Source organism: Zalophus californianus, chromosome 17, assembly GCF_009762305.2.
Source record: "Zalophus californianus isolate mZalCal1 chromosome 17, mZalCal1.pri.v2, whole genome shotgun sequence".
Lineage (NCBI taxonomy): Eukaryota > Metazoa > Chordata > Mammalia > Carnivora > Otariidae > Zalophus > Zalophus californianus.
Genome location: NC_045611.1, coordinates 45,842,261 through 45,869,155, shown reverse-complemented (window position 1 = coordinate 45,869,155; position 26,895 = coordinate 45,842,261). Strand labels below are relative to the sequence as shown.

The window sequence follows — 26,895 nt, the reverse complement described above, 5'->3', positions numbered from 1 at the left end:
GAATTCGGCAAGTAGCAGGCCCACTGGAGACAGCAGGAGACAGAAGTCCTGAGTGGGGGATGTCCAGGGTTGGGCAGGAATGTCTGGCCGGGCTCACACAGGTTCTAGGATGTCACAGGGGGCCATGCGGAGGGGAAAAGGGAAAGGAGCTGAGGCTAAAGGCCACTGCGGCCGTCCTGGCCAGCTCCCGGGCCTCGTACCAGAGGCTGATGACCAGCTGTGAAAGACACTTTTGAAGTTTTAGGGGATGCACCATGCTAGCATCCTTTTGCCAAACTTGGGACCCAGATCTTGACGAGATGAAGTGTCACTGTGGGCCGGGGACTCCAGAAGGGACCGTGTATTTTACCCTGATTTGGAGGATAAGCTCAGAGTCCTTGGGCAGGACAGGTTTTGCTTGGGTCAATGTCCTCTCTCCAGAATCGCATGGGCCTGGGTTCCTGTCCCAACTCTGCCACTTCCTGGAAGAGTGACCCTGACCAAGGGGATCCACTGAGCCAATTTCCTCTCTGTAAAATGGGATAATTAAGTACCCACCTGTGGAGTCCCTGGGAGCACGCACTGAGATCATGTATACAGCTCAACAGAATAGACCAGGGGAGCCAGAAACAGACCCACACAAATGTGCCCACTTGAGTTCCCCTTCCAATGATCGTTCGCTTTAAGGAGTAAGAGTGATGCAATGGAAGAGGGAGAGCCTTTTCCAGAAATGGTGCTGGAGCAAACTGGACACTGTCAGTAGGCCAAAAAAGTAACATCAACCTAAACCTCTCACTTATGCAAAAATGAACTCAGAATGAATCAGACTTCAATGTGAAATATAAAACAATAAAACATCTAGGGGCACCTGGCTGGCCCAGTCCATGGAGCATCCGACTCTTGATCTCAGGGTTGTGAGTTCAAGCCCCACGTTGGGCGTGGAAGCCTACTTTAAAAAATAAATAAATAAAACTTCTAGGAAAAAAACCGAGAAAATCTCTAGGACCCAGGTCTAGGCAAAGAGTTCTTAGACTTCATACTAAAAACGTGAACCATAAGAGGGGAAACAATGTAACTTGGACCTCATCAAAATTGAGACCTTTTGTTCTGCTACAGACCATTAAGGAGAAAAAAGGACTAAAAAAAAAAAAAAAGACAAAAGGACAAATTAAAGGCTGGGAGAAAATATTTGCAAATCACACGGCTGACAAAGGACTCATGTCTAGTATATACAAAGAACTCTCCAAAGCTGAAGAATGTTGAATCCAATTAGAAAATGGGCGAAAGACATGCACGGACACTTCCTTCAAGATATACAGTTGGCAAATAAGCACACGGAAAGATACTCAACACCATCAGCCATTAGAGAAATGCAAATTAAAACCAAAACAAGATCTCCTTACACGCCTATCAGAATAGCTACAGTGAAAACCAGGGAGGACACCCAACGCTGGCGAGGATGCGGAGAAGCCAGATCACTCATACACTTCCGGGGGTTGGGGGGGGAGTGTAAAATGGTACAGGCACTCTGGAAAACAGTTTGGCAGTTCCTTTTAAAACTAAAAATGGACTTACCACATGGTAAGCAGTTGTACTTTTTTCTTCCCCCCTAAGCGCTTTTCTCTGTGCATTGCAGAATAGTCAGCACACCCATTCACTCAAGTAACGCTGTCCTCTGTGTGCTGAGCAAGAAGCTCTTGGAGGCATCGCTCCCACCACGCCCCCGGCCTCACTGGGGCATAGCTGACAAATAAAACTGTGATATGTTTCAAGTGTACGAGGCGATTTGATATACATACGCGCACAGAGCGAAGTGATAACCACAGTCAAGTTAACAAGCATTCTCTCTCATGGCACAGAGTTACCCTGTTTTGGGGGACAATGCCGAAGATTTCAAATGCACGGCACAGAATTATTAACACAAGACACCACGCCTACACGTACATTAGGTCCTCTGAACTTACTCATCTTGTACTGGTAACTTTGTACCCTCTGGCCCAAATCTCCCCATTTCCCAGACCCCAGCCAACCACCACGCTACTCTGTCTTTTCTAGGAGTTCAACTTTTTGCTTTGATTCTCTGGGTGACACCACCCAGTATTTGTCTTATTCTGTCAGATTTATTTCACTTAGCGTAATAACCTCCAGGTTCATCCATGTTGTCACAAATGGCAGGACTTCCTTTCTTTATGGCTGGTTAATATTCCACTGCGTGTATACATATCACATCTCCTTCATCCATTCATCATCGGTCAATGGATGCTTAGGATGTTTCCGTATCTTGGCAAGCAATTTTATTCTTGGGCATTTGTTCCAGGGCAAGACAAATTCATTTTCATGCACGGTCAGAGGATGAATGTTTGTAATAGCCCAAGCCCAGAAACCACCCAAATATCCTTTGATGGGCAAATGGTTGGTTATACGTACTAGGCTAGTTCCACACCATGGAACACAGCTCAGCAATGAGGGACTGACTGCTGATACACACAATGGTTTGAATGAACCTCAAGGAAATTATGCTGGGTAAAAAAGAATCTGCAAAGGATGTATACTGTGTGATTCTTTTTATATAACAGTTATAAAATAGCAAGAGTTAGAGATGCAGAACAGATTAATGGTTGCCCGAGATTCAGGATGGGGGAGGGGAAGGGTGTAGCAGGACAGAGCTCTGAGGTGCTGGTACAGTGTGTAAATCGTGGTGGTGGTTAGACAGCAGCACACGCGTGACCAAACTGCAGAGCCACACACACTCACCACACACACGTGTCCATTGCAACTCGTGAATTCTGAATAAGCTCTATGGACTATACCAATGTCAATGCCTTGCTTTGCTATTTGCATGGGGGAGGCTGGGTGAAGGGTTCGTGGAGCTCCCTGCACATTTCTTCGTGACTTCCTGTGAACCTATAATTATTTCAAAAAGTTTAAAATAATAATATAAAAGGGAGGGACACCAAGACTTTGAAAAAAAAAATGCTCCCTGGATTTATCAGTAACATCATTCCCACCACATCTGTTCTTGGCCAATCACTTGGTACCAAGCTGTCATTTCCAGCCTCAGCTGCTGCTGCCGCCCAGGTGCCCCCACATGCCAGACTCCTCTCCATTCCTCCTGCATTCCACACCGTTCTGCTTACTCCTGTCTGTGGCCTTTGCTCTGTCTAGAAAGACTTTCTCCCTCTTCTCTGCAGCAAACTCCTACTGACCTCCCAAAGCCCTGTTCAAACGCTGCTTCCTCCAGGCAGCCAGCCTAGACCTCCCTCTTCCATGGCCTGAGTCTACCAGCGCGCTTGTCGGGGTGCACATGGTTTCCTGGGCGCTCCCTCCGCCGGCCAGCGGCACCAAGGACAGGAACCCTCGGTAAGTGAGTAACTCAAACAGTTCTCTGTGGGCCCGGCAACAGACGGTACCTGAGACCCTCCGCTAAATGAAGGCTGAACGGTGGTGGCCGGGAAATGGAAGAGGAGTCTGTTTCCCCCGATTTTACAGCAGAGGCTGAGATCCAACAATGGTTTAGTTCAGTGGTTCTCAGCGTGTGTTCCCTGGGCCAGCAGCCTCGCGCGTTCTATACTCCAGACCTACCAAAGTTGGAGGCTCAGGGGGAGGCCTGGCAAATGTTTGTTTTCAGGCCCCGTTCGGGGTGATCCTGAGACATGCTGGAGATCAGTGGAAGGATCCCTGCCCTGACAGCAGGGGGTCTCATTTAAACCAACTCACTCCCTCACCCCGTCCTTTCACCAAATAGATACTGAGGATCTACCATGGGTCAGCCTCTGTGCTGCGTGATGGTCCCACAAAGACGCACTTGGAGGGTCCCAGATCTTGAAGAGGAGCTCACACACACACACTCTTGACCTGGCTGACAGAATGGAGAGCACTCAAGGCCACGGTTGGGAAATACACAGGGAACTGAGGGGCACAGTGGCAGCACCTCATCTAGTGCAGGAGGAGGTTCAGGGAAAGCTTCCCAGAGGAGAAGCATCAGCGCTCAAGTTGGCAGGATGGGGGAGTGTGGGGTGAAGAGTGTGAAGAATCTGTAGGCAGAGGGAGAACATGGAGGCAGGCTCTGAAATTCAGACAGCCTACCCAAGGAAGTGAAAGCGGCCAGTGAGGCTGAGGTGTGGCCCCGAGTGAGGTTGGAGAGGCGGGTGGGGCCTAGTGGCCACACCGAGGTGCTGAGGCTGTGTCCTGAGGGCTGGGGGACAGGTGAGAGGGTCTAAAGCAGGGGACAGACATGGCCACATATAGAAAGATCCCCCTGGCTGCTGAGTGGAGGGTGGACCACAGGAGATGGGATGGAGGCTTGGGGCTCAGGGAGGTGGCCAGGGTGGGGCACTGGGGAGGAGGGGGTGGGGGGCAGAGCTGCTCAGGAGGCCGAATGGATGGTCTGCAGTAGGCGGGAGGAGGAAGGGAGACATCCAGGAGGAAGCCCACAGCTCTGGCCTGAGGACGGGGGGGGGGGCTGCCCCTGACTGAGTCAGGGAGCGTGGAGGACCAAGGACACGGGGCACCAGGGAGCCATGGAGGAGTTGGGAGGATCCCTTAGGCTGCCAGACTGGAGAAAGGCTCAAGGAGACAGGACTGCAGGCTGAAAGGCCAGGAAAACTGGGTGATGCCGGTGGCCTGGTCCTGGGGAGGTGGAGCTGGAGAGGTCGCTGAGTGGCCACGCCTTCCAGAAGGCAAATGGTCTTGCTTAAGCAAGTGATTCAGGTGTCAGCAACATGCCAGCAGAAATCCTGCCTTGAGGAAAGCCCGCGGTGAGTCGTGCCCAGGGCAGCTTGGCTCTAAATCTCAACCAACAGCCAGTCTTCCTGGAGGTCCTCTGATGACCTTCAGGGATCCAGAAACCCCATCAAATGGCAAATAAACTTGTAGGGTCTGTGCATTTCCTGGGGAAGAAGGATCCCCAGCTCTCATCAGATTCCTTAATTTGGAAAGAGTGAAGAGATTCTGACCTTTCTGGGGATGGCTTGTATCTCGTGTAGGTGGCCGAGCCGGGGGTGGAGAAGCTCCCAGAAGGCTGTCGGTAGGGAGGGACTTTGTCGGCCCCTGCTGGTGATGCTGTGTAAGGGGTTTCCGGGAAGCTGACAGGCCTGCAACAGAAACAGGAGGGAGGGCGGAAGGCTGGGTGAGTTGAGGATACCCCTGCCCTCAGAGGAGGGAAGACAGACCTTCCCCTCAGGCCCAACCACATCCCATCTGCTTCGTCTACCACACTCCCATCAGGATGCAGGGAGAGCTGCTGAGAGCAAAGGGTGGTGTCTGGGAGCCGGGATACCCCTTGCCCTCCCTCTCCCATTACAGCTGTGCCTGCCCCTCAGCTTCTGAGGCCCTGACAGAGGCCTGACAGGGGCCGCTGAAGCAAGATGCATCTGTGCAAGTTGAATTCCTTCACTTCTTAGAAATTTTTCTTTATTTTTAAATAAATACTACCTTCAAGATAATTTATCTGTAAGATACACACCATCATAATGAAACAAACTCCCAAAGCTACCACCCAACCCAAGAACTAGAATGGCGGCACCTCTGTGGGCTTCCCCCTTCCCGCTTCCCTGCCTCCCCTAGGAAGTGGTCACTACCAAGAAGTTTGTGCTTCTTAGCCCCTTGAGCTTTCAAAAATTACATAGTTTTAATCATACGTGGTATGGTGGCTCCCCAGCCTCAGACACCGAGCTCCCCAGCACTGGGCCCTCACACAAGAGGCTTGTAATGAAAATTTAAGGGAAGGAAGGGAGGGAGGCAGGCATAAGGACGGGGAGGGGAGGAGAAAGACAGAAGAAAGGAAGAGACTGGACAAAAGAGGGAGGAGGGAGAAAAGGGCAAAGCGGGGATGCAGACTGGAGGGACACGGGGTGGCGCCCCTCATCAGTCCTTACCTCTTGCTGTGCAGGGGCTGGGGCTCCCGAAACGGGACCATGGGGGTCTGCTTCGGGGGCCGGCTCAGGGACTGGGCGTGGCCGGGAGCGCTGGGGTTGGCCCACTTGGAGGCTGGAAGCGAGTTGTGGGAGGCAGGCCCGCTCCACTGCCAGGGAGCGTTGCTGCGGTAAGGGGGCCGGCCCCCAGGGGGCATGTTCTCTGGCTCCGTCTTGGGCTCCGAGGTATTCATGTCATAGGTCTCCAGCCACCCCCTGGGAAGAAAAGCTTCGTTACTCAGAAGGGCCCTGACCCACCAGCACATATACCTGCTGCCCAGGAGAGACCAGTGCCTTGTCCCACTGGGCTGGGTTTTCTGGCCAAATCTGAACCATGAGGGCCTATTTTAAAGGCTGAGTAGGTACCCTTTAAATTGGTCTGAAACTTAGCAGCTCAGAGAAGTCAGTCAGGACAGGGCCCAACCCAGAGGCTCTGACCGCTTGGCCCGCTCTCCCTCACCTCCTCTCTGCTCCTCACTCTCTCTTCGTCTTCTCCCTTCTCCCTGACCTAGGCTTCAAGTGGACCAGTGTCCTCCATGGAACGGCTCAGCAGCCTCCTACCCGCACCCCGCCTCCCTGCAGTGGTACTCGGGGCCAGAAAGGCGGATGCCCTCAGAATCAAAGGACAGTATCGGCCTTGTTCCAAAGAAGCTCAAAGGCAGCTGGAAGAGGAGCAGGTGACCTACTTTGCAGGGTGATTTGGAAAAAAAAAAAAAAAAAAAAAAAAGCCACGAAACCCAGAACCTTGAAATAGATGCAGGAGGCCCTGTGACTCCCCCCAGACCAGGCGGGCACACACGCCTCAGTGTTCCTGGCTCGAGGCGGGGCGGTCCGCAGGCTGGGCCGGCCTTCTCCACCCCTGCTACAGGGCGGCACAGGAGGGGGCTCCGAAACCCGGGAGCGGGCCAGGCTCATGAAACCCACCTCCCAGCAGCTGCCAGAGCGGAGCCTGGAGCCCTCGGCCCCAAAGCTCTCATGCCCTCGTTGAGCTGAGCCTCCGTGGATCTCCTGGGTCCTCTGGAGCCCAGGGAACTTTCAGGACTGCCTGATGTGGTGGATTTGGTGGCTGGGGGCTCAGGACACGGCTGCTGAGGAGTCTTCAGAAGGCGACCCAAGGAGGTGCTCTGGCCCCTGGGCCCAACACGCTGTGCCCTTCGGCACTATCAGGGTCAGAGCTCCTTCTGGCAATCTCTCTGGGTTGGTAGGTGCCAACGCGTCACCAGGGACCATGGGAGGAATGACAACAATACAAATGGCTAGCAGAACCCATAGATATGCCAGGCCCAGGTGGAGGTGGGAGAGGGGGACCATCTCGGCATCACTGCTCTTGCCTGCTTAGCTCCTGCACCCCATCACCTGGGAACAGGTCTGTGTGCTCTGTGGGGCTGACCCCACTTCTTGGCTGCAGATGTGAGAATGTCACCCAGGCCTGGCCAATCAGAAACCTCTCCTCCCCCCTCCCCCAGACACCATGATCGGCACAGGATTGTCATGTGCCCCATGTGCGGCCAAGCAGAGACAGCGTCAACTCTGGAACTGTTTCTGGAACTAATGGGGGAAAGATCTGGTTCACTGGGGCTGCTGTGCTGGGGAGTCCTAAGCTGAAACTGTGAAGAAGGGAGGGTCACATTTGTCCCATGAGAATGACAGCAAGGTAGAAAAGGAGACAGGTGATAAAGATTCCTGGTGAGGGCGTCTAGGTCCCTGCATCTGGCCACGTCTAAAGCTTGCTCCGTCTCCTAGTTTGTCAGGTACAGAAGCCAGGGAAGTCTGTCTTTTGCTTCACCAGGCTTGAGCTGGTTCTGTTGTTGGGAACCAGAATCCTGATCACTACAACCGCACTTTTGAGAGAAGTAAACAGGCACAGAGAAGTAACCTGTCCAAGGTCACACAGTCAGTAAGAGGCAGAAACTGGATTTAAATTCAGTAAGTTGACTCCAAAGGCCACAACTTTAACCACCATGCACACGGGCCCCTGAAGAGTGGTTTGGGAGCCAGTGAGATTTCTCGAGTCCCAGTCTTCTCTCCCATTACTGACAGCGTGGCCTTTGGCCAGGAGCCCTGGGCATGATCTCCAAGAGGGAAACATTATCCAGTCATCTTGAAGGCAGCACAGGGTAGTAGAGAGCCGGGGCTTCTGGGCCAGATGGCCAGTTCGGACCCCAGCCTGCATGACCCTGGGCGAAGGATTTCCTTCCAGAACTTGTTTCCTCATTTATAAGACAGTGGCTGCAGGCGCTCTAGAGCACTAGGAGAAAGTCTGGTGCCTGCCAAGTGCTTAACAAACGGGGCCTTGGTACTGTTGCCTTTTCCAGCTGATTCTGTGGCCAATCTGCCTGCTGTTTCCATGTGCTCTGAGGCCGGGTCTCCCTTCTACCTTCTGAAGTCCAACCACACCCCACTGGGGGCTCTGGAACAGATCCTTCCCCATCGGTCTGAGAACCAGCAGCACCCACACCACCCCGAGAGCTCAGCAGAGGAACGCAGATACCTGGGTCTCAACTCAGCCCACGGGAATCAGAGTCCGCCTTGAGCTGGGGGCCCGGGAATCTGCATTTTACCAAGCTGCCGGAGATGATTTCGACACAAGACAGAGTTTGAGAAAGTGGGACAAAAAGTGGGACTTCCCTGTCCCCAGAGTTCACCTACCAGAAGCCACCACAGCTTCCAGTTTCTGATATATTCTTTCAAAAGTATCCTATGCAACTATTTCTATGCAAATATTATTTAAAACAGAAAAAAAATAAAAAGGCCAGCACACTTAGCTCCAAATACCATCTTGCTTCCCCCTCCTGGCCCCCCAACTAACGATATTTCTTACCAGGCCCTCTCAGTACAAACAAATTCACTTTATTTCCTTTAAACAATCAAATACTATTCCATCACATGGATGACCTGGGCTTTACTTCAGCCAGTCGGGCCTAAATACCAATGCGGTTGGATATTTAGGTTGCTTCTAGTCTCAACCAACAATGCTGCAGTAGACAGCGTGCTCTAGCCTCAGCCGGGTGTGGGAGACATCTGAGAGAGGACACCTCGGGGCTCACAGACCTCTTTTCCTCACTGCCTCCTTGTCTTCAATTCCCAACAGCCAAGTTTCTGGGGGCCATGGGGACTCCTTTCTTACCCCTCGTGCTCACTCACTTGTGGGGTTTCAATTTCCCTTCTCAGGGAGGAGTTTACAACCCCCTTGACCAGAGCTCCTGAGTTCAACTGAAGGGGACAAAAGCATCCCAGATGGCCTTCCCCATCAGGAAGCGACAGAGAAAGTGACATGAGAGCATTCCCCCTAGCCCGTGCAAGCGGCCAATGTCACGATGACCATCTCATCAGGCTGTGGGACATTCTCCCGGCTACCTGGCCCAGCTCAGCTGTGGGCCTCACTTGAGAACCCCCGTCTGATGGCCTGGGAGTGTGCGGACGATCCACTCTACTGTTCAGTGTCTGAAGAGTGTGGGGTGTGGGGTCTAGATGCACACCATGCAGAGCCTGGCTGGTGGCAGGGAGAGCATCTCTGCCCGTCCCCATGTGTCTCCACTCACGGCTTATTTCGACATTTGAGCCAGGAGGCCAGGGCTCCAGCAAGAGGCTGGGAGAGACCCCAGAGCTGGGGCGATCAGCTCTGCAAATGAGGTCGGCCAGACCCCTCTGCATTTGAAGAACAACAAAAACCATGCAAGTCCCAACCCACACCTGCCCTTGCAAACAGGAGATCCTGTTTCAGTGGCTGCCTTGCCAAGGGGGTAGGATGATAGCTTTTCTCCTAATGAGGGTAGGCAACAGGGCTCGTCTGTCTGGTCACACCCTCCCTGGCCTGGTCTCCCCAAAGCCTCCACAAAGCTGGAGAAGGGAGCCTGCAGACTTTTACTTTTGTTTCCGCTGGCCCCTACCTGCTGGTCCAGGGACGTCTTTGTGGCCTCCAGTGCAGAGAGTCGTCCGACAGGCGGCCTGGCTTGTCGTGTGCGTGGGTTTGAGGGTGTGTGCAGAGTGAGGCAGAGGGGGGTCTGCTGGGGAGCTGGCCTGTGGAGTTACTTGGGCTTGACTTGTCCCTGCAGAGCCCGGAGTGGGCGTGGTTGGGCCGTGGCGCCATAAGAGGGCTGAGAGAAGGACGCCTGGGGCTTGACTGGAGTCCCAAGTGGAGACTGGGGAGGTGGGTGAGGGAAGGCCAAACCTTTGGTTGCAGGGTTTAGGCGCGCCCAGAACTGCCCCCGGCCAAGTTCTGAGCAAGCAGGAAGGGGTGGGTGGAGCAAGCACAGCTGGGCATGTGCACAGCTCTCGCTGGCTTTCCGAGGCCCCTGAGCACCGCGAAGCTAGGAAACCTGGACTGAGGTTTGTCTGCCACTTAGTAGCTGTACAACACTGCACAACGGATGGGTCCCCTTGGGGCCTCAGTTTTTCATCTGTAAAGTGAGGGTCACACCAGCCCTGTGAGATCACGTGTCACCTATGTCAGCCTTCCGCTTGGCTCACCCTGCTCCGGACCCTCTGAGCGGTCTGGCAACAAGCCGAGGCCCTTTGTCCTCACTTTCGTAATGCCATTCCCTCCCTGCAAGACCCTTCTTCTGGCTCCTTCTCACCTTCAGGGCTTCCCTGATGACCCTGTCCAAAGTCAGGCTACACTCTTTCCCCACACCCAGTATCTCACAGCAGGTGTCTCTAGAGCGCCCCCTATAGGCCAAGTGCTGTTCTAACTGCTTTATTTACAAAGCTTTTCTCCAACCTCACCACCATCTTTAGGGAGAGGATCTATTACCGTCCTCATTTTACAAATGAAGAAACTGAGGCACAGGGTATGAGGCCACTGGCCCAGGGCCACAGTTTACTATGAGGAACAACTAAGAGTCAAACCTAGGTGATCTCACTGCAGAGCCTGCCTTCTCACGATGCTCAACTGCCTCCCTCTTTTGCTATGTGAAATCACCATTCCCTTGTTCACCATTTGCCTTCCCTAATCCATTCAATAGTTCCATGAGGGCCAAGGCCTGACTCCTCTGTGCAGCTTTGTGTCCGGCACTTGGGATGTAGTGATTCTCTCTGTCTTTGGCCACCTCTGGAGGTCGCTAGGGCACCAACTCACCATTCCAAAAACTGCATTTACCCTGCCATCCCCATCTAGTAAATTCTACCCCAGAGTAACCAAATAGTTACTGAAGGAACGTTCTTTTTAGAAGGATTTCAGCCAATAAATGAAGAAGGAATGATGGAATTGAGAACAGTACTCGCTACTCTGTGACCCATGATGAAATAACTGATTGAGGCAATAATGACACATGGCTGTTGAGGGGGACAGTGTATGATGATGGGTCAAGTGCCACCATCTGAACCCTCTGCCCTTAGGGTCACTCATGGTGGCAACCAGACATGTGGTGCCTCGTGACTGTGACAGACACACCTGGGAAGTGTCGTTACCAGAAGAAATTTAACCAGAACTGGATCAGGCTTCTACATCAAACTCCAGCGTATAGGAAATTCATGTGCTAGAGGAACAGGGTAAAGGACACCAAGGGGATGCAAGCAGCTAAATGCAGGAAGTGGGAAACAAAGGATAAGTGACCTGGGTTTCTTCCCAAAATAAATTCCAAGGGCGGAAAAAAAGTGGTAGGGGAAGCTTATAGATTAAAAGAGCCTGAAGAGACCCATCAACCAAATACAACAGGAGGAGCCTGATTAACAAAACAATTCTTTTTAACAAAGATCTCTCTGATACAGTAGAAAGGTAAACACAGATGGGTACTTGATACTTACTGGTAAAATTTTTCACTATAAACATAATTTTTTAGAGGTTCTTATTGGGTAGAGATATATTCTAATCACTGGGACTGCTTCAAATAATCCAAGGGAGGGAGGGAGGTACAGAACTTGAAAAAAAAAAAAAAACGAAAACAAAAAATTGGCTGTGTGTTGAAACGGGGCTTGGTACACTTTTGATATGCTTGAAATGTTCCGTTAAAAAAACAAGACAGGGGCGCCTAGGTGGCTCAGTCATTAAGCATCTGCCTTCGGTTCAGGTCACGATCCCAGGGTCCTGGGATCGAGCCCCGCATCGGGCTCCCTGCTCAGTGGGAAGCCTGCTTCTCCCTCTCCCGCTCCCCCTGCTTGTGTTCCCTCTCTCACTGTGTCTCTGTCAAATAAATAAATAAAACCTTAAAAAAAAACAAGAAAAAAAAAACAACAAGACAACGTCTTCCCACTGTGTATGGAGTAAAACCCAAGTCTGTCACTGTGTCCGTAAGCTCCCCCGAAGGTTGCCCCACCTCTCACCCCTGTTCCAGCCACAATGGTCTCTGCTGCATGGATGGACGTGCCACACACACTCACACTTGGGAGACTCTGCAGACTGTCGGGGACGCCCTGGCCTGGACAAGATCACATGGCTGCCTCTGCCCAGCAGCCTTCCCTGACCCGTGAGCGGCTCTCCCACCACGCTGCAGGCCCTTTACCCAGCCTGCTTTATTTTCTTCTTAAACCTCATTACTGCCTGTCCCTGCCTCTAGAACACAAACTCCAAGGGAGCAAGGCACTCACTCCATTTCATCCCTGCTGTCTCCCCAGCACTTCGAATGGAGCTCGCACCTTGCTGGAGGTGCAATAAATACATGCTGAAGAAATGGATCAAGTGCGGTGTGTCCTCGGGGCAAGTTACTTTTAATGCTGTGTGCATCATCTAGAAAATGGGACTGATGAGGGTGCCCACCTCACGGGACTATTTTGGACATGAAATGGGACAGTGCTCATTTGGAAAGCTTCAACCGTAAGTGGCACACGGTAGGTGTTTGACAGATGTCGACTCTCCCCCTGTCACCATTCTTCCTGCTGAAAAAGGGTCTTGGGTGACAGCGCTCTGGAAGCTACCACCCCCTCACCCGGATCCCACCTTGCAGGGCAGATGCCCTTACCTCCGGGGCGTGCCGTCGTCGAAAGGTGGGATGATGACCACCTTGACGGTGACAGAGGTGCGCAGGAGGTCTATCATCTGATCGTGGGTCAGTGTGACCACGGCTACCTTGCAGATCTCCACCAGTCGGCTGCCTTGTCGGAGGCCAGCTTGCCAGGCAAACCCGTAGTCCTCCACCTCGGCCACCGTCCCGTCGTACTTCACGTGGAAGCCCAGCTGCCCGAGCCCGTTCCGCCGCAGGGTCATGTCCACCGTCTCCCAGCCATTGGTCATGACCTGTAGGCAACAGGCAAGCTCTGGATGACCGCTGCACAGATTTTCCCCCCTTCGGGGCCAAAGACCCTGCTGACCCCCACCCCTCCCACGTGATGCCAGGATATAGGTGTAAACACCCAGCCAGTCCCAGCCTGGGCTCTTGACTTCTGAAGAAACAAGGATATGCAACCATGTGGCTTCTTAGCTGGGAGAGACAGTGGCGGGAGTCATGAGCCATGTTCTCCAAATGCCCCTGGCCTTCCCCTTCCCCAGATAGTGGGATTATACTTCTTGGCCCCCTTGTGGGGGGTGGGCTCTGGGACTTGTTTTGGTGAATGAGTTGTGAGTGGAACTGTCATGTCATCCAGGGTGGGGCATTTAATTGCCAGGGCAAGACCCTCCGTAGGCCTTTCCCCTCTGCCACAGCTACTGCGATTGTTCCAGAGAGTGGCTGTTTGTGGTCAGCTGGGGTCCCAGAGTGAGAACAACGTGGAGCAGAGACCCCTGCTGAACCTAAGCTTGGACATGGAGTGTGAGCAACAGATAAATCTTTGTTATTTTAAGCCACTAATATTTTATCTTGATCCGATGACTCTAACCAAAGTAGGCCGGAGAAGCAGCAGACCAGAGACCCTGGGATCTTCCCTGGCTGAGGGCTTGCGCCCTATTCTTTACTTAATGGCATCATTCTTAGAGGCACAACCCCCTCCCCAGTCTCCTCCTCAGACCGTCTTCCAGTCTGGAGCTGACCAGACCACACCAGGCCTTGCTTCTGATTCACTCCCTGCTTCATGTGTATGTGTGACTGTTGCCACGATCACGTGTTACTATGGATAAGAGGACCCCCCGAAGAGAACCCCGGTCCCTCAGTGTGTCCTTAGGAATTCCCTCCTCTTCTTGGGAGACAAGGATTAACGTAACGAGCCACAGCCATGGCTACTGAACAAGTTACATCGAGATTGGTCTGGTCTGCGCTCTCCGGAAACTGCTTTAAGGAAAGAGAATGTGCAATAGTTGAAATTGCAGGTGGGAAGCCATCCCGTGGCTAGAGACGCTGCTGCCGACGCACCCATCATAGCAGGGGCTTTGGCCCTTCTCTCATCACTACGCCCGTGAGGAAATTTTAGGTCACAAACCACTCTACGCATTCACGCGTCCGTTTACACACACATTCCTTGGAGCCCAAACCAAGCACACTGCTGGGCGTAGGCAGCCGGAAATGAGAGCGTGGATGGGGAAGCACTCACCTGAGGACGTAACCACATCTGAGCTAGACGAGGGTCTGGACGTCTGCACGGTGGGCGGCACACGTGGGAGCCGGCACCACTCCACAGAACAGTACTTATCCTTACTCACTGGCATGCGCTGTGACCCTCTGCATCCTTTCCTATCCTGCCCTCCAGAATTCTGGAGCGGGACCCAGCAGCTGCTTTCACTGCCCAACTTGTTCACGTGACGATTAAGAATTACTATGATTGCTCGGTGTATGATAATGACAAAACAGTTGCTTTCTGAACGGTCTGTGTTTTTGCGATAAATACTGAAATGTGTACAGATGAAACCATAGGATGTCCCGGATTTGTTTCAAAATAATTGGGGGAAAGGGAGGGGAGGGAAGGAAGAAGCAAGACCGGCCATGGGCTGGCTGACAGCTGAGGGAACCAGTGACAGCCTGGGAGTTTGCTAGATGGAGTCCTTCTACTTTTGTGGCTGTCTGACATTGTCCACAATTAAAAAGTTTAAACTGCTTGGAAAGGAAAGCCTAGTGTTTAGTGTACTGAGAGAGAAACTTGTGACTGGCTCCATTCTAGCCCATTACTTCTGTTTTGGGAGTCCAAATCCTCCCCCCTGAAGTGGTCACCCTTGTGTCCGAAGAATCTGGCTGTGGGTGACAAAGAAATGTCCCATGTGTCCGCATTCACCAATTTCAAGTGGGATTTAATCCTGGGTTGCAAGGGTGTTTCAATATTTGCAAATCAAATAATGTGATGCATTGCATCAATAAGAGAAAAGATGTGAATCATACGATCATCTCAATAGATGTAATAAAAACATCCACGTCTGTTGTGCTGTGGGAGGTCTTACTACCAAAAGCAGGAGGGGAGGAATGGAGGATGGACGGTAGTCAGCAGGCCCGCTGTGGCCTCCGGGGACGGTTGGGCCCTCCCCACGCCCCCCCACTTCCAGGGCTGGTGTGGCCTCGTTGGTCACGGGCACGGACACATCGGACGTTTCTGTCAAGTTTCTCTCTCAGTGCACTAAACCCTTCACAGGGCTAATTTCACCAGTATCTCACTGGTGAGGCAGGTACAACTGATTTGCTTATTTTACAGACGTTAAGACCTGTACCGACCTGACTTTTTAACTCTTGCTTCTAGCCTCCATGCCACATTCCCCACTGCCCCCCTTGTTTCTTTCCCCCTCATTCTGCACCATGATGATTCTGACTTTTTGCTCTCATCTCAGTTTAAAAGTTGTTTCCTCGGGGACCCCCCCTGGCCCGGGCTCACAAGCTGGGGTACTTGGTGGGTACTGTAACTGAGAAGTACGCGGGTGGGACCGTGGCCAAATAGTACACTTGTGCCCGCATTGAAAGGGGGCACCAATTGCCTTGCTTCAGCTGCCCACCGCCCTGTGCAAACATATGCCCAGTATAGCCAGAACCCCCGGAGAGCTACCCTCACGTGAAATCTTCCAAAGGTCAAGCTTTAGTAATTAACTGACTAGGTCTGGGGGCTGCATCCGACCTGTGGCTCTGAGACCTCTCCCCATGATAGGTTCCCCTGGCATCTTCAATACTCCCTCTTTAACCTCTTGGCACTTGTAACTCCTTGTTCAATTTCTGCCTCTGACGGGAGCCCCAAGAGGGTGGCCGGGGCCCATCATGGTCGCTGCTGTGTCCCAGCACTGCCCAGCTCAGACAGAGGCATGTAATAATACTTGCTGACTTAACAAATGAAGGATGTTTGAATCCTAGCTCTGCTGGGGATGGCGTGGATGCCTTGCCCTGGAGGACTTGGCGAAGCAGACTTGCTCTCCTGAGTTGTGTATGATGGGTTCGTCCCTTCACAGAAGATGGCTTACATCATCACTTCCTGGCCACCTGGATCCTCAGTGGGCTCTGGGGCATGGAGATTGTGAGGGGAGCTGTGCTGACGGGCTGTAAAATGCTGTGCTGACAGTAGGGTCGGGGGTGGGCGTGGGACGGAGCGGCACAGAGAGGATGTGGGTAAAACATGTCACCTGGCACGTTGCCCGGCATGGTCACTGCTCAAGAAAAGCGAGCTGTTGTCAGGATTTTGGGAGGAAGAATACTCTTATGCTTAAGAACCCAGGCACTTAACTCTCTGGGTCCCAGATTCCTCATCTGTGAAGTAGGGATGAGAAGGGCATCTCTTTCACTGGGCTTTGGGGAAGAAAAAAGTGCAAAGTTGTGCAAGGTGCTGGGCAGGGTCTGACAGCCTCCCGTAGATGTTTGCTTTTGCTATTACTACAGGGAAGTATGTAGCCAGGCATGCAGTACAAGTTCGCCAACTGTGTGCTGCATTCCAACCTCAGTGCTGAGGACACAGTGGCAAACAACAAATACATAAATATGCTTCATATGGTGTAAGTGCTATGGAGAAAATTAAAGCAGGGTAAGTGGGTGGAATATGCTCAGGGCCAAGTTGGGGGGACTGCAATTTTACATAATGATGCCTCCCTGACAAGGTGACATGTGACCAAAGGAGAGGAGGATGTGAGCCACAGGAGGATCAGGAAAAGTGCTCCGGCGAGAGGGCACGGGCAGTGCAAAGGCCCTGAGGTTGGATGCCCGCCTGGCACACTCAGGAAGCAGCGAAGGTCTGTGTACCCAGAGTGGAGAGACCAACAGGGAGCCAGTCACACAGGGTCTCAGAAGCCACTGCAAGGACTCTGGCTTCCATCTAGAGAGGGCAGAGAGTTTGGGGCAGAGCAGTGATGGGATCAGATCCCTCGGGCTGCCTTACTCAGGAGAGACCATAAGGAAGCAAGGGTGGAGGTGAGGGAGACCAGCGAGAAGGTGACTGCAGAGTCCAGGAGAGGCCGGGGGAGGCTATGGAAGGGGAAGGGTAGCTGGAGTCTGCCCGCCGGAGGTGGTGCCGCCAGATGGCATGTGGGAGTGAGAGGAGAACAGTGGGGCTGATGCCAAGGCTTCCGACCTCAACAAACGGAGCGACGGAATTGACCGTTCCGAAGACAGGAAAACGCTGTGGGGCAGGGGAGGAAAACCAGGAGTCTGCTCTCTGACAGAGTTTCAGGGTTCCGAGACACCGGGGTGGAGATGCCAAGCTAGCAGTTAGCTACCAGTCTCGAGGTGGGGCACAAATGGGTTTCAGGGTCAGGAAAACCTGGATTCAGATCCCAGTCTGCCCCCTGCTGGCTGCATGACCTTCTGTGAGAGTCTGTACCTCTCTGAGCCTCAATCTCCACATCCTGTCAAGTGGGGGATAAGAACAGTACCTACGCTCCGTGGGGCTGACGACCGCGAGCTTGTGCATGCACGCTCCTTATCCACACACAGGCAGGGTTCAATTAAACTCATTCAACTAACCACCTAATCAGTATTTACTGGGCACCTACTATGTGCCAGCCTTGTTTTATGCAGAGGACATAAGCAAGTGAACAAAACAGATGGAGGCCCTGGTTCTCGGACCTCACATCCATGTTGCTGTCTAACACCGAGCATGAAATGTGGGGTCAGGGAAGCCAAGAGCAGGGCTCCATCAACCCAACTTGAACTTAATGAGAGCGTGCAAAGGCCCAGAAAGGTGAACATGCTGGCATCTGGAGGTCACAGCCCGCTGAGTCAGGCAAGCTTTTCTGGGAAACATAACTCATCCAATCCTTAAAACTTTCACATGACGTAGGGTAATTTTTCTTCCCATTTTTCAGATGGGGACATCTGAAAACCGCCACTCACACGGCAGTTATGGACTTGGCTCAAGGTCACACAGATGGCCAGTGGCAGTGCCAAGACCCAAAGCCAGGCCTTGTGACTCTACAACCCGTGTCTTGTGTCAGGCTCCCTTCCCTATTTGACACACATGATGTGGCCTTCTGTAAAACCCCCTGGGAGCCCATTGCCAACAACACCATTCCTTCCCACGAGGCTCACACGTGGCCTGAGTACTTCTCAGTACAACGTTTCAGGCCACCACCTACCAAGCTGTCACCTACAACCAATCTGTCACTCTTGGTTTGGCCAACACTCAACCTGAGCTGCCTATCAGGAGCTTACGGTAAGAATTTACCCAGACTGAATCTTTGTTTTTTAATAGAGAGAGTTAAACCATTTGCATTTATTATGATTACGGATCTGGAATTACTCCTGTCATGTAACTGTCCGTTTCTTTCACCATGCTTTCTTGGTATATTGCCCCCCCCCCGCCGCCCCGTTTATGCCCTATCCTTTAATGGCCTGGAAGCTTTTCATCCTATTTTAATTCTTCCAGGAAGTACCCTTACATTTCGAACATAAGCATAAACTTATATTTTCTATCAAGACGCAGAGTAAACAAATCTATGTTTTGTCTCCCCAAGGTGATCCTCATGGACAGCCTTGGATCCCTGGCCTGAACTGTCCCCAGAAAGAACCCAGGCTGCAGGGCCCACGAGACCCCCTAGTGTGGAAGTGGCAATTCTGACTCCCTCGTGGCCAATTAGTATTCTGGCCTGACTGATGGGGCCGGGGCCGGGGAGGGGGAGGTTCCCTGAGGCCTCGGCCAAACCACAGAAGAGCTGCACCATTGAGGAGCTCTTTCCCTTACCTTTAGTCTCTGGACGATCTCCCTTATGTCCTCCACAGAGCCCTCTGTGGCCTGCAGGAAGATGTGGTCCCCTCGCCCGTAGAAGATTTTGAGCGTCGAGGAGTCTGGGGTCCAGCCAATGACATCCCCGCAGTAGCAGTTGAACACCACCTCCTTGGTGCGCAGGTCCAAGAGCACCACAAACTCGTTGGAAATCCCCAAGATGCAGTCGATTTCTATGCCCTGGGCATAGTCCTGAGCCGCCACCCTCCAGGCGATGGCCCCTGCGCTATGCTGCTCAGCGCCTGCCCGCGCTTTTGTCTTCTCTTTCTTCTTGGAGGTCAGGGAGATGAGGTTGAACTTGCCAGTGGAGTCAATGGGTGTGTTAGAGACACAGTTTTCAGCCAGGTCCTTGAGGTACTCCTGGCGGGTCCTGGTGGCCATGGTGTGGAATTTGTCTGACTTGTGCGCAGCGTTCTCAGCATTAATCACCTTGGCCAACAAGAAGTCTCTGAAGACATCAGACTTGCGGAATGTGGTTCCACTGGGGACCGGGGGACCAAAAGGAGGAGCATCTTTGGATCGGGTCACAGCCATACTGAGAAGGGAGAAATAGACGGTAAAAAGAAAAGCACTTAAGACTCCCTTTAGAAAGAAAATATGCGATCAGAAATTGGAGTGTGGTTTTTAAGAATGGAAATCTACATCTGTCTAGTAAGTTGCTGGCCAACTAGACTGGAAACGAGACAGTCTTAGGGCACATGCATGCACGTTTACTTCCTGGACAGCAGATGTTAGAACGTCCACTGACGTTCCAAGAATAACTTTCCTAGCATTGTTCCATTTGACCTACTCTCACTTTACATACGTATAAACTATTTGGTATATTACAGTTCGGCAAAAATTCACTCCTCCCTCTCCACCTTTGAGGATGGGTACATGCCCACCCCACCGATCCTGGGCCTGGTCATGTAGCTTGATTTGGCCAATGGCTTTCAAGCAAGGCACGAAATGCGGTAGGTGGGGAGGCGGGCTTGCCTCCTGTGCTCATGCCATCTCCATGAGATGGACATGCCCCAGGGGTCCCAGAAGGAGGAGGGACACCTGGAGCAGACCCGGAGCCAAGGCCAGCCAGACCTCAGCCGACCTGCAGACGTGTGGGCCAGAGAGAAAATGCTAACGCCTATGAGCCCCTGAATTTTGGGGTGGTTGTTAAGCAGCGTTACTGTGGGAACACCTAACTGATGTGGGACATTTATGTGATTTTTTTAAAAGATTTTATTTATTTGAGAGAGAGCCAGAGCGAGCACACAAGCAGGGGGAGGGGCAGAGGGGGAAGCAGATTCCCCGCCAGGCAGGGAGCCCGATGTGGGACTCGATCCCAGGACCCTATGATTTGCTTCTTTCACACATCTGTGTAACATTACTTAACATACCGTGTGAATCATCTCTACATAGCTTATTCTGAAAATTCATTGTAACGAGAAGTTAGAAGAGACCCTTCTTACTGCAGTTATGACTGAGGTGCCGCTGTGACAGAAACGAATAGCCACTGAGTGAGAAAGTAAAAAGGAAATGATCTGCCAAACCAGTGAGCCCCTTCATCCCTCACGCAAACCACAGAGAGGCGCCTATGGGGAGGAACACCTTTGGAGAAAGCTGGCGGTGAGCCCCATCATGTCTGCACCCACCCTCGCCAGCAGCAGGTGCCCGAGGTGACCGACAGCCGGGAGGAGCCTGGGGTCAGTTGGTCCCCTGCCCAGGAGATCAGGAGGGTGGGCTGGGAGCCCCCCCAGAGCCCAGGGAGCATGCGGTCAGCTGTGTTCCCAGTCCAGTGACACTTGCCTGCCTCCCATTTCCTCCTGGGGCTCTAATGCTGGACAGGTCAGAAATCAGCAGTTAGCTGAAGTGGAATGTGGAGGAACAGAGGAGAGGTAAGCAGGCTCCCCAACCACTGAGGCCTCCAGCGGGAAGCAGCCCTGAGCTGGGAGGTGGGAGAAGATTCGCTGGTAAGTCAAATGTGAAGATTGGATGAATATCTCGGATATGTCTTTCCACTGACTGATCGAGTTGAGACTCAGTGACTGTAGGGCAGCCGATTTCCAAAGTCAGGCAGAGAGACTATGGCCCCTTCCAGAGTCCTCACCCAGGGGCAGGGGAACGTGACTCTCACCGGAAGACGTTTAAATGGGTGGTGGAGCCTCCTGGAGCTATGCTGTTTCTGTGATGATGATTAAAACCAGTATGAGTCGTCTCTGAGTGAGAAGCTGACTTGCTAGGAGTTCTTAAAGAGCACTGTATTCATCCTCCACGAAGATGTCACCTTGCGAGCATGGCGTTAGGAGCGATTTCCTAATGCTTCCCTCCCGACTGTAAAGTAATTTTTAAGTAACGAGATTCCTGACTAAAACATATGCCAGGAAACCCAAACATGGTGTAAAGCTTGTTCAGGTTAGGACTCCCAGCCCCCCACACTGGCCCCCCCCACATGACAAGGGGGACACTGTAGCATTCCTGTGTGTGACAAGCATATCTGGGACGCCCTCTCTTGGGCATTGGGGGTACAGTAGTCCCTGACCCCCAGAGCTTTTAATCCAGGAGCAGACGCGTATCAAACACACACACTTACAAATTAAATTATAAAAACAAAGAAAGCGAATGGGCTACAGACAGAACAGAAGGACCGGATCTAGACAGGGGGAATCCAGGAGGGCCTCTCTGAGGAAGTGATAACTATGCTGGGATCTGAGGCTGAGTGGGAGCCAGAGGAAGAGCTGGGGGGAGGGCCCTGCACACAGTGGGTACAGCGCGTGCAAGCCCTGATGGGGAATGACGAGGCGGGGGTGGTTGGAGTCCAGAAGCGAGGAGTGGGATGGGAGCCAGGCCTTGCAGGGCCCTGACAGTGTGTTGGCACTTTCCATCCTGATCGTGAGAGTAAGCGATCCTTTGAACACCTGGACTCTTCACTCTCTGCACCCCCAGATCTGGTCTCTGCCATTCTCTGCCCTGCTCAGTGCCCTGGAAGGCGGGGTTTTTGCGGGCGGTCACCTTCACCTGGCTTCCCATGCCCTCCGGCTTCTAGTGAATTCTGCCAACAGGAAGTGGCAGCAGGCGACAGGAGGGGACAGGAGAGGGAGGTTGGCAGATGGCTTTCTCTTTGCGGCTTTCTTGCTGGGCTGGGCTGGTGGCAGTGGCTGCTGTCCTTCATCCTTCAACTCAGAGCCAGAGTTCCTGTCTGGTGGCCCCTCTCCCAGAGCCATAGCTCTCTCTAGCTTCCAGAAACTTCCTTCATCCTTTCCAACCTCATCAAGCCAAAAGGGATGGGTAATGGCTCCCTGCTGCTTCTGGCACTGGACGCCTCACTCTCCTGTACTGGTTCCCTTAACCTAGGCCCGCCTGTGAGTGGCCTGTTCATTCACCCTCAGTTAAAACCTAATCGGGGCATCTGCCTCTTAACGGTCCATGATGGACACAGGTGCTAGCAACGAGTGACCACCAGACTGATGATCTGCAAAGATCACCATGGCTGCCCCATGAAGAAAGGACTGGAAGGGACCAGAGCACAGGCAGGAGATCACTGAGGAAGCTCCTGCACACCCCAGACGGGTCAGGCCAGATCCCTTGCCTGCTACCTCCACTGTTCATGGTCCAACGACCCTTCCCCAGTTCCGGAGTGCTGTGTGGGCAGGTGCCACCTGGAGCTTAGCTGATCCCCCAGCACCAGCACAGGTGTTCACTACTGATTAAAATAACGACTTGGGGGCGCATGGGTAGCTCAGTCAGTGAAGCGTCTGCATTCGGCTCAGGTCATGACCCCAGGGTCCTGGGATCCAGCCCTGCATCGGGCTCCCTGCTCAGTGGGGAGCCTGCCTCTCCCTCTCCCCCTGCTTGTGCTCTCTTTCCCAAATAAGTAAAATCTTTTTAAAAAAATGACTTGAACTTGAACAGACCAAGAAGAAACAGTTCTATCAAGGCACAGGAGGTTTTCTGGAGGCTTGACCGAAAAAGGCATTTTCCAGGGGTGAGGTTCTTCGAAGGCCACACAAACCAGATGGGTTTTCTTCTGTGCAAAACCGTGTGGGCGAAACCTTGCCCACAGCCCCCGGGGGAAGGGGGATGTGGTGACTTGGCCAGTTTTTCCTAATTCGTGGTGTGTCCACACTGTACTTTACAGATGTCAACAGCTTTGCAACTTCTCCAGTCAGCACCTCGCTGCTTAGAGTGATAGACTTTTGTGTTTCCCATAGTCCTGATCCATGATTTGAAGAATCATGAAACTACAAGCTACTGAAGCTTTCTGGACAAGCCGAACAGCTGGTCCCTTATGTCCCAGCAGACAAGACTGGGTTTTCACAGCCCCCAGGCTATAGGGAGGACGGTGTGCCCCTCAGAAATGGCACACTTGGAACCAGAAAGCACCTCACTACACAACCAGGAGATGGTGTGACACCAGGCCACCCCGTCGCTGTAGCTCAGGAAGTATTTCCAGAATACTCACAGTTATTCCTTCAACGATTATTTCCTCAGGGCCTATGATGCTTGGGCCAGGCATCTCTCTGGTCAGCAAAAACGTCTTTAGGGCCCACTAGATGGCAGGCCCCGTGCCATGACAGATACACGGAGGGGAATGTGACACGGGGTTATCTTTAAGGGAGGCCAGGGACACGCCAAGAAGTCATTTTTACAGCATGACGGGTGCTGTGATGGAAATGTGTTTGGGGACATGGTGGGGGGGGGGGCGGGAAGGGAGAGGGTGTGGTCTGTCTGGGGACCAGCTGCCTGTGCGGAAGGAGGGGGGCAGCTTTGGTTGTGTCTTTAACATTTTCTTTCTTTAAAAATAAAGAAAAGAGAGCTGAAGCAAATATGGCAAAATGTTAACATCTGTTAAATCTGGTGGTGGGCACATGGGTGTCTGTTATATTATTTTCTGTGCTTTTCAGAACGATTAAAATATTGCATAATAAAAATATTTTAAATTAAATAATAAAAAAGAAGGGTTTAGGGGCGCCTCGGTGGCGCAGTCTTCATTTCGGCTGAGGTCATGATCTCAGGGTCGTGAGATTGAGCCCCGCAATGGGCTCTGCGAGCAGCAGGGTGTCTGCTTGGGATTCTCTCTCCCTCTGCCCCTCCCCACCTGCTCACACGGGGTGCTTGCTCAATCTCTCAAATAAATAATCTTAAAACAAAAAAACAAACAAAAAAACAGAAAAAAAACACGGTTTGTGAATCGGAACAAAGCCAGCATCCCGGAGGCCAAAAGCTGGCCTGGAGAGGCGGGGGGGTCGGCCGTGGGTTGCTGTGACAGCCCAGGCAGGAGTAGAGGAGGGGGCCCACCCCATGCCCCCAGCTCAAGCCCTGCCTCTGATGCGAGGAATGTGGGACATCCTGCAAGCTCACCCAGCCGCAAGACACAGGCACTTGTGGTGGCCGCTCCGTGTCCTAGGAACGAGTAACCGCATGCGCTGCACTGTGGTGGAACCCTCATCCCTTCTCTGCTTCACCTCACCGACAGGAAAATGGTAGGTTCTGGCAATTCCACCAGGACCACCAGTGCACCGACGCACATACCCTTTGACCCAGGAACCCTGTTTTCAGGGATTTTCCCAGCTGTGTACGTGGACGCACGTGCAATGAGAGCAGAAATAAGATTATTCACTGCAGGATGGAGTGGAACAGTGGGTGACAGGACAACCCAAATGCACATCGAGGGAAGAGTCTTGTGCATCCACACGATGGAATGTCATGCGGTCATAAGGAATAAAAAAGCACTTAATTTACTGGTTTGGAGATCTCAAGGATTGGTGAGCGTGTATGACACGCTCCGTGTGTATTAACAAGAGGAAAACGAATACTTAGAAGTAGTTACCTGCATATGTATGAAATTTCTGGATGCACAAGAAACTGCTAACAGGGCAACTGGGTGGTGGGGGGTGGGGCAGGGGTGGGAGGAGACTGTGACTTTTTTTTTTTTTTTTCTTTTTATATCTTTTGAATTTCAAACCGTTCTCAGCCCATTCCCCAGAGTCTGTGGTGCTGCTCCAGGGACATGTTAACATCTGTCAAATCTGGTGGTGGGCACACGGGTGTCTTGGCCCGGGCCTAGGTCATCCGTCAGCTGGTTTCCAAGGACTACATCCTCACCCCACACACAGACAGCTCTCCATTTGGCCTCTGGCTGCTGGCCACTCCCTGGGGTGAGACCTGGCCCTCAGGGAGGATGCTGAATGGTCTGAGGGCTGTGGAGCCTGTTGATCTGTGAACTGAAACCTCAGCTCTATATCCAGAGTGGTGCATGTGTGTGCGTGTGCGTGTGTGTCTGCCCTGCCCCCATCCTTCCATCTTCTGATTCTCCTTCCGGCCATCACTCCTGTGCCTCAGCCCCTGTGCCCCCCACCCCAACCCTGGGCCTGGTGGTGCTTTCGCTCCACTATGGCCTCCTCACCCCCCAACCAGGTCAGTGAGCCTCAATTCTGGAGCCTCTCTTTCCAGAAAAGCAAAGCACTCCTTTTGCTGGATTTGCAGCTGGGAGGATGTTAAGTTTAGAGCTGCCAGCAAACGAAGCAATGTATAGGAAAGTGGAGCAGATCGAGCTACGCTCGAATCTGTCATTTGGGAGAGCAGATACATACAAATGCCCGTTTGCATTAAGCCAGATCGAGGTGGGGTTCTGGTCACTTGCAACCGAAAGATGTCAAGCAAATACGAATCCCCAATGAAAACTGGGGTGCCATGCTGCTGACTGAGGATAACTCTCTTAGAAGGTGTAGGGACGTGAGGACATGTGCGGGTGTGAAGCACACACAGGCGGCACCGGTGCATCTGCTGGTCGGGCTGCTGGCTGTCTCTCTGCACGCTGCCCGGAGGCTGGAGATCCGCTGCTGCGACTTCCAGTGTGTGCAGGGGGTGGGGCAGGGGTGGGGGGAGCCGGTACAGGGATGCGTACCTGTAGCAGACATTATCAGTGCAAGGGTTGTGGGCTCGGACGATGATGAAGACATGCTGAAAGTGTGAGCGGATGTTCTTGGGGGTGAAAGGCAGCGCCCCTGGCTCCTGGAAGATGATCGTCACAATGTCGTTTCCTATGTGCCTCTTCCTTAGTAACTGGTAAATGGAAACGGGAGAAAGGAGGGTGGCACAGGTTGGCTTGAGGGCCCTGCCTGGACCCTCACAGCAGCCTCCCTGCCACCCCGTGTTCTCACCCCTTCCCGGTGTGGTCCCCACAGGCAGCCAGAGGGAGCCATGGACCTGGGTTGGATCAAGTCTCTCCCTGCTCAGAGCCCTCTCTGGTGGCTCTGCCTCACTCAGGGTAAGACTCCCCACGTGTTTTGTTCGCTGCCCACTACAGTGTGCTTAGTGCTGAGATCGGTGTCGGCACACAGTAGGTGCTCAATAAACATCCACTGGAGGTCCGCACGGGCTGGTGAACACGGACTTGCTCACAGCCCACGGCGGCACACTGGACACCACCTGCAGAGCTGATCCCAGGCTGCCGCCACGGCCCCTGCCCCAGACGCCTGGGTGGGGAAGGCTGGGGCAGCTGTGGCTTCGGACTGGCCCACTGGAGCCCGGTCCTCTCTCCTCTGTTTTTCACAGTCTCTGACCAAGAGACTGTTACCTTTGCAGGCGATGACGTATTCACAGTGTTTTACTTATCTGCTGATATTACAGCATTCCTATTTACATTTGAGTTGAGCCTTTGCGTGACTGTCACGGTCAGGGATCCATGTTGGGAACATGAGGTCCACAGATGGGCATCCTGTGTAGCTCGACACGAAGTGGCCCAGAATGTGGATTCCAGAGACACTTACACTGAGCAGCACGACTTACACTACGGAACTGTTCTTTTATGTGTGCTTTAAACCGGTGACATTGCTAGATAAAGTACCCATTTGCTGTGGCCAGCCCGGGCGAGGCATCTTACCATCAGGTCTCCGAGACGCCAGCTCATCTTATCACAACCACCTCGTGAGGCATGAACTCATCCTACCCCTTTACTGATGAGAACACTGAGGCTCCCAGTGGTTAAGTGACTTGCCCTCCGTCAAACAGTCACGGGAAGAAAGAGCCTGGATTTGAATCCACTTCT

At 52.7% G+C, this 26,895-nt stretch overlaps 1 protein-coding gene across 8 annotated transcripts in view; it reads right to left on the bottom strand.

Moving 5' to 3' along the window:
* SIPA1L3 (signal induced proliferation associated 1 like 3) overlaps positions 1–26,895 on the bottom strand; it is a 222,849-nt gene that overhangs the window by 48,193 nt on the left and 147,761 nt on the right. For all 8 annotated transcript variants that reach the window (XR_003524109.2, XM_027618206.2, XM_027618207.2 and 5 more), the window contains 5 exons: positions 25,753–25,910; positions 18,831–19,407; positions 12,788–13,062; positions 5,856–6,107; positions 4,935–5,072 (listed from right to left, as the gene is read on the bottom strand). Coding sequence is in view for 7 of the 8 variants with exons in the window: in XM_027618206.2 (XP_027474007.2) it covers positions 4,935–5,072; positions 5,856–6,107; positions 12,788–13,062; positions 18,831–19,407; positions 25,753–25,910 (1,400 nt within the window). In the remaining variant the exon portion in view is untranslated. The remainder of the gene's footprint in view (positions 1–4,934; positions 5,073–5,855; positions 6,108–12,787; positions 13,063–18,830; positions 19,408–25,752; positions 25,911–26,895) is intronic.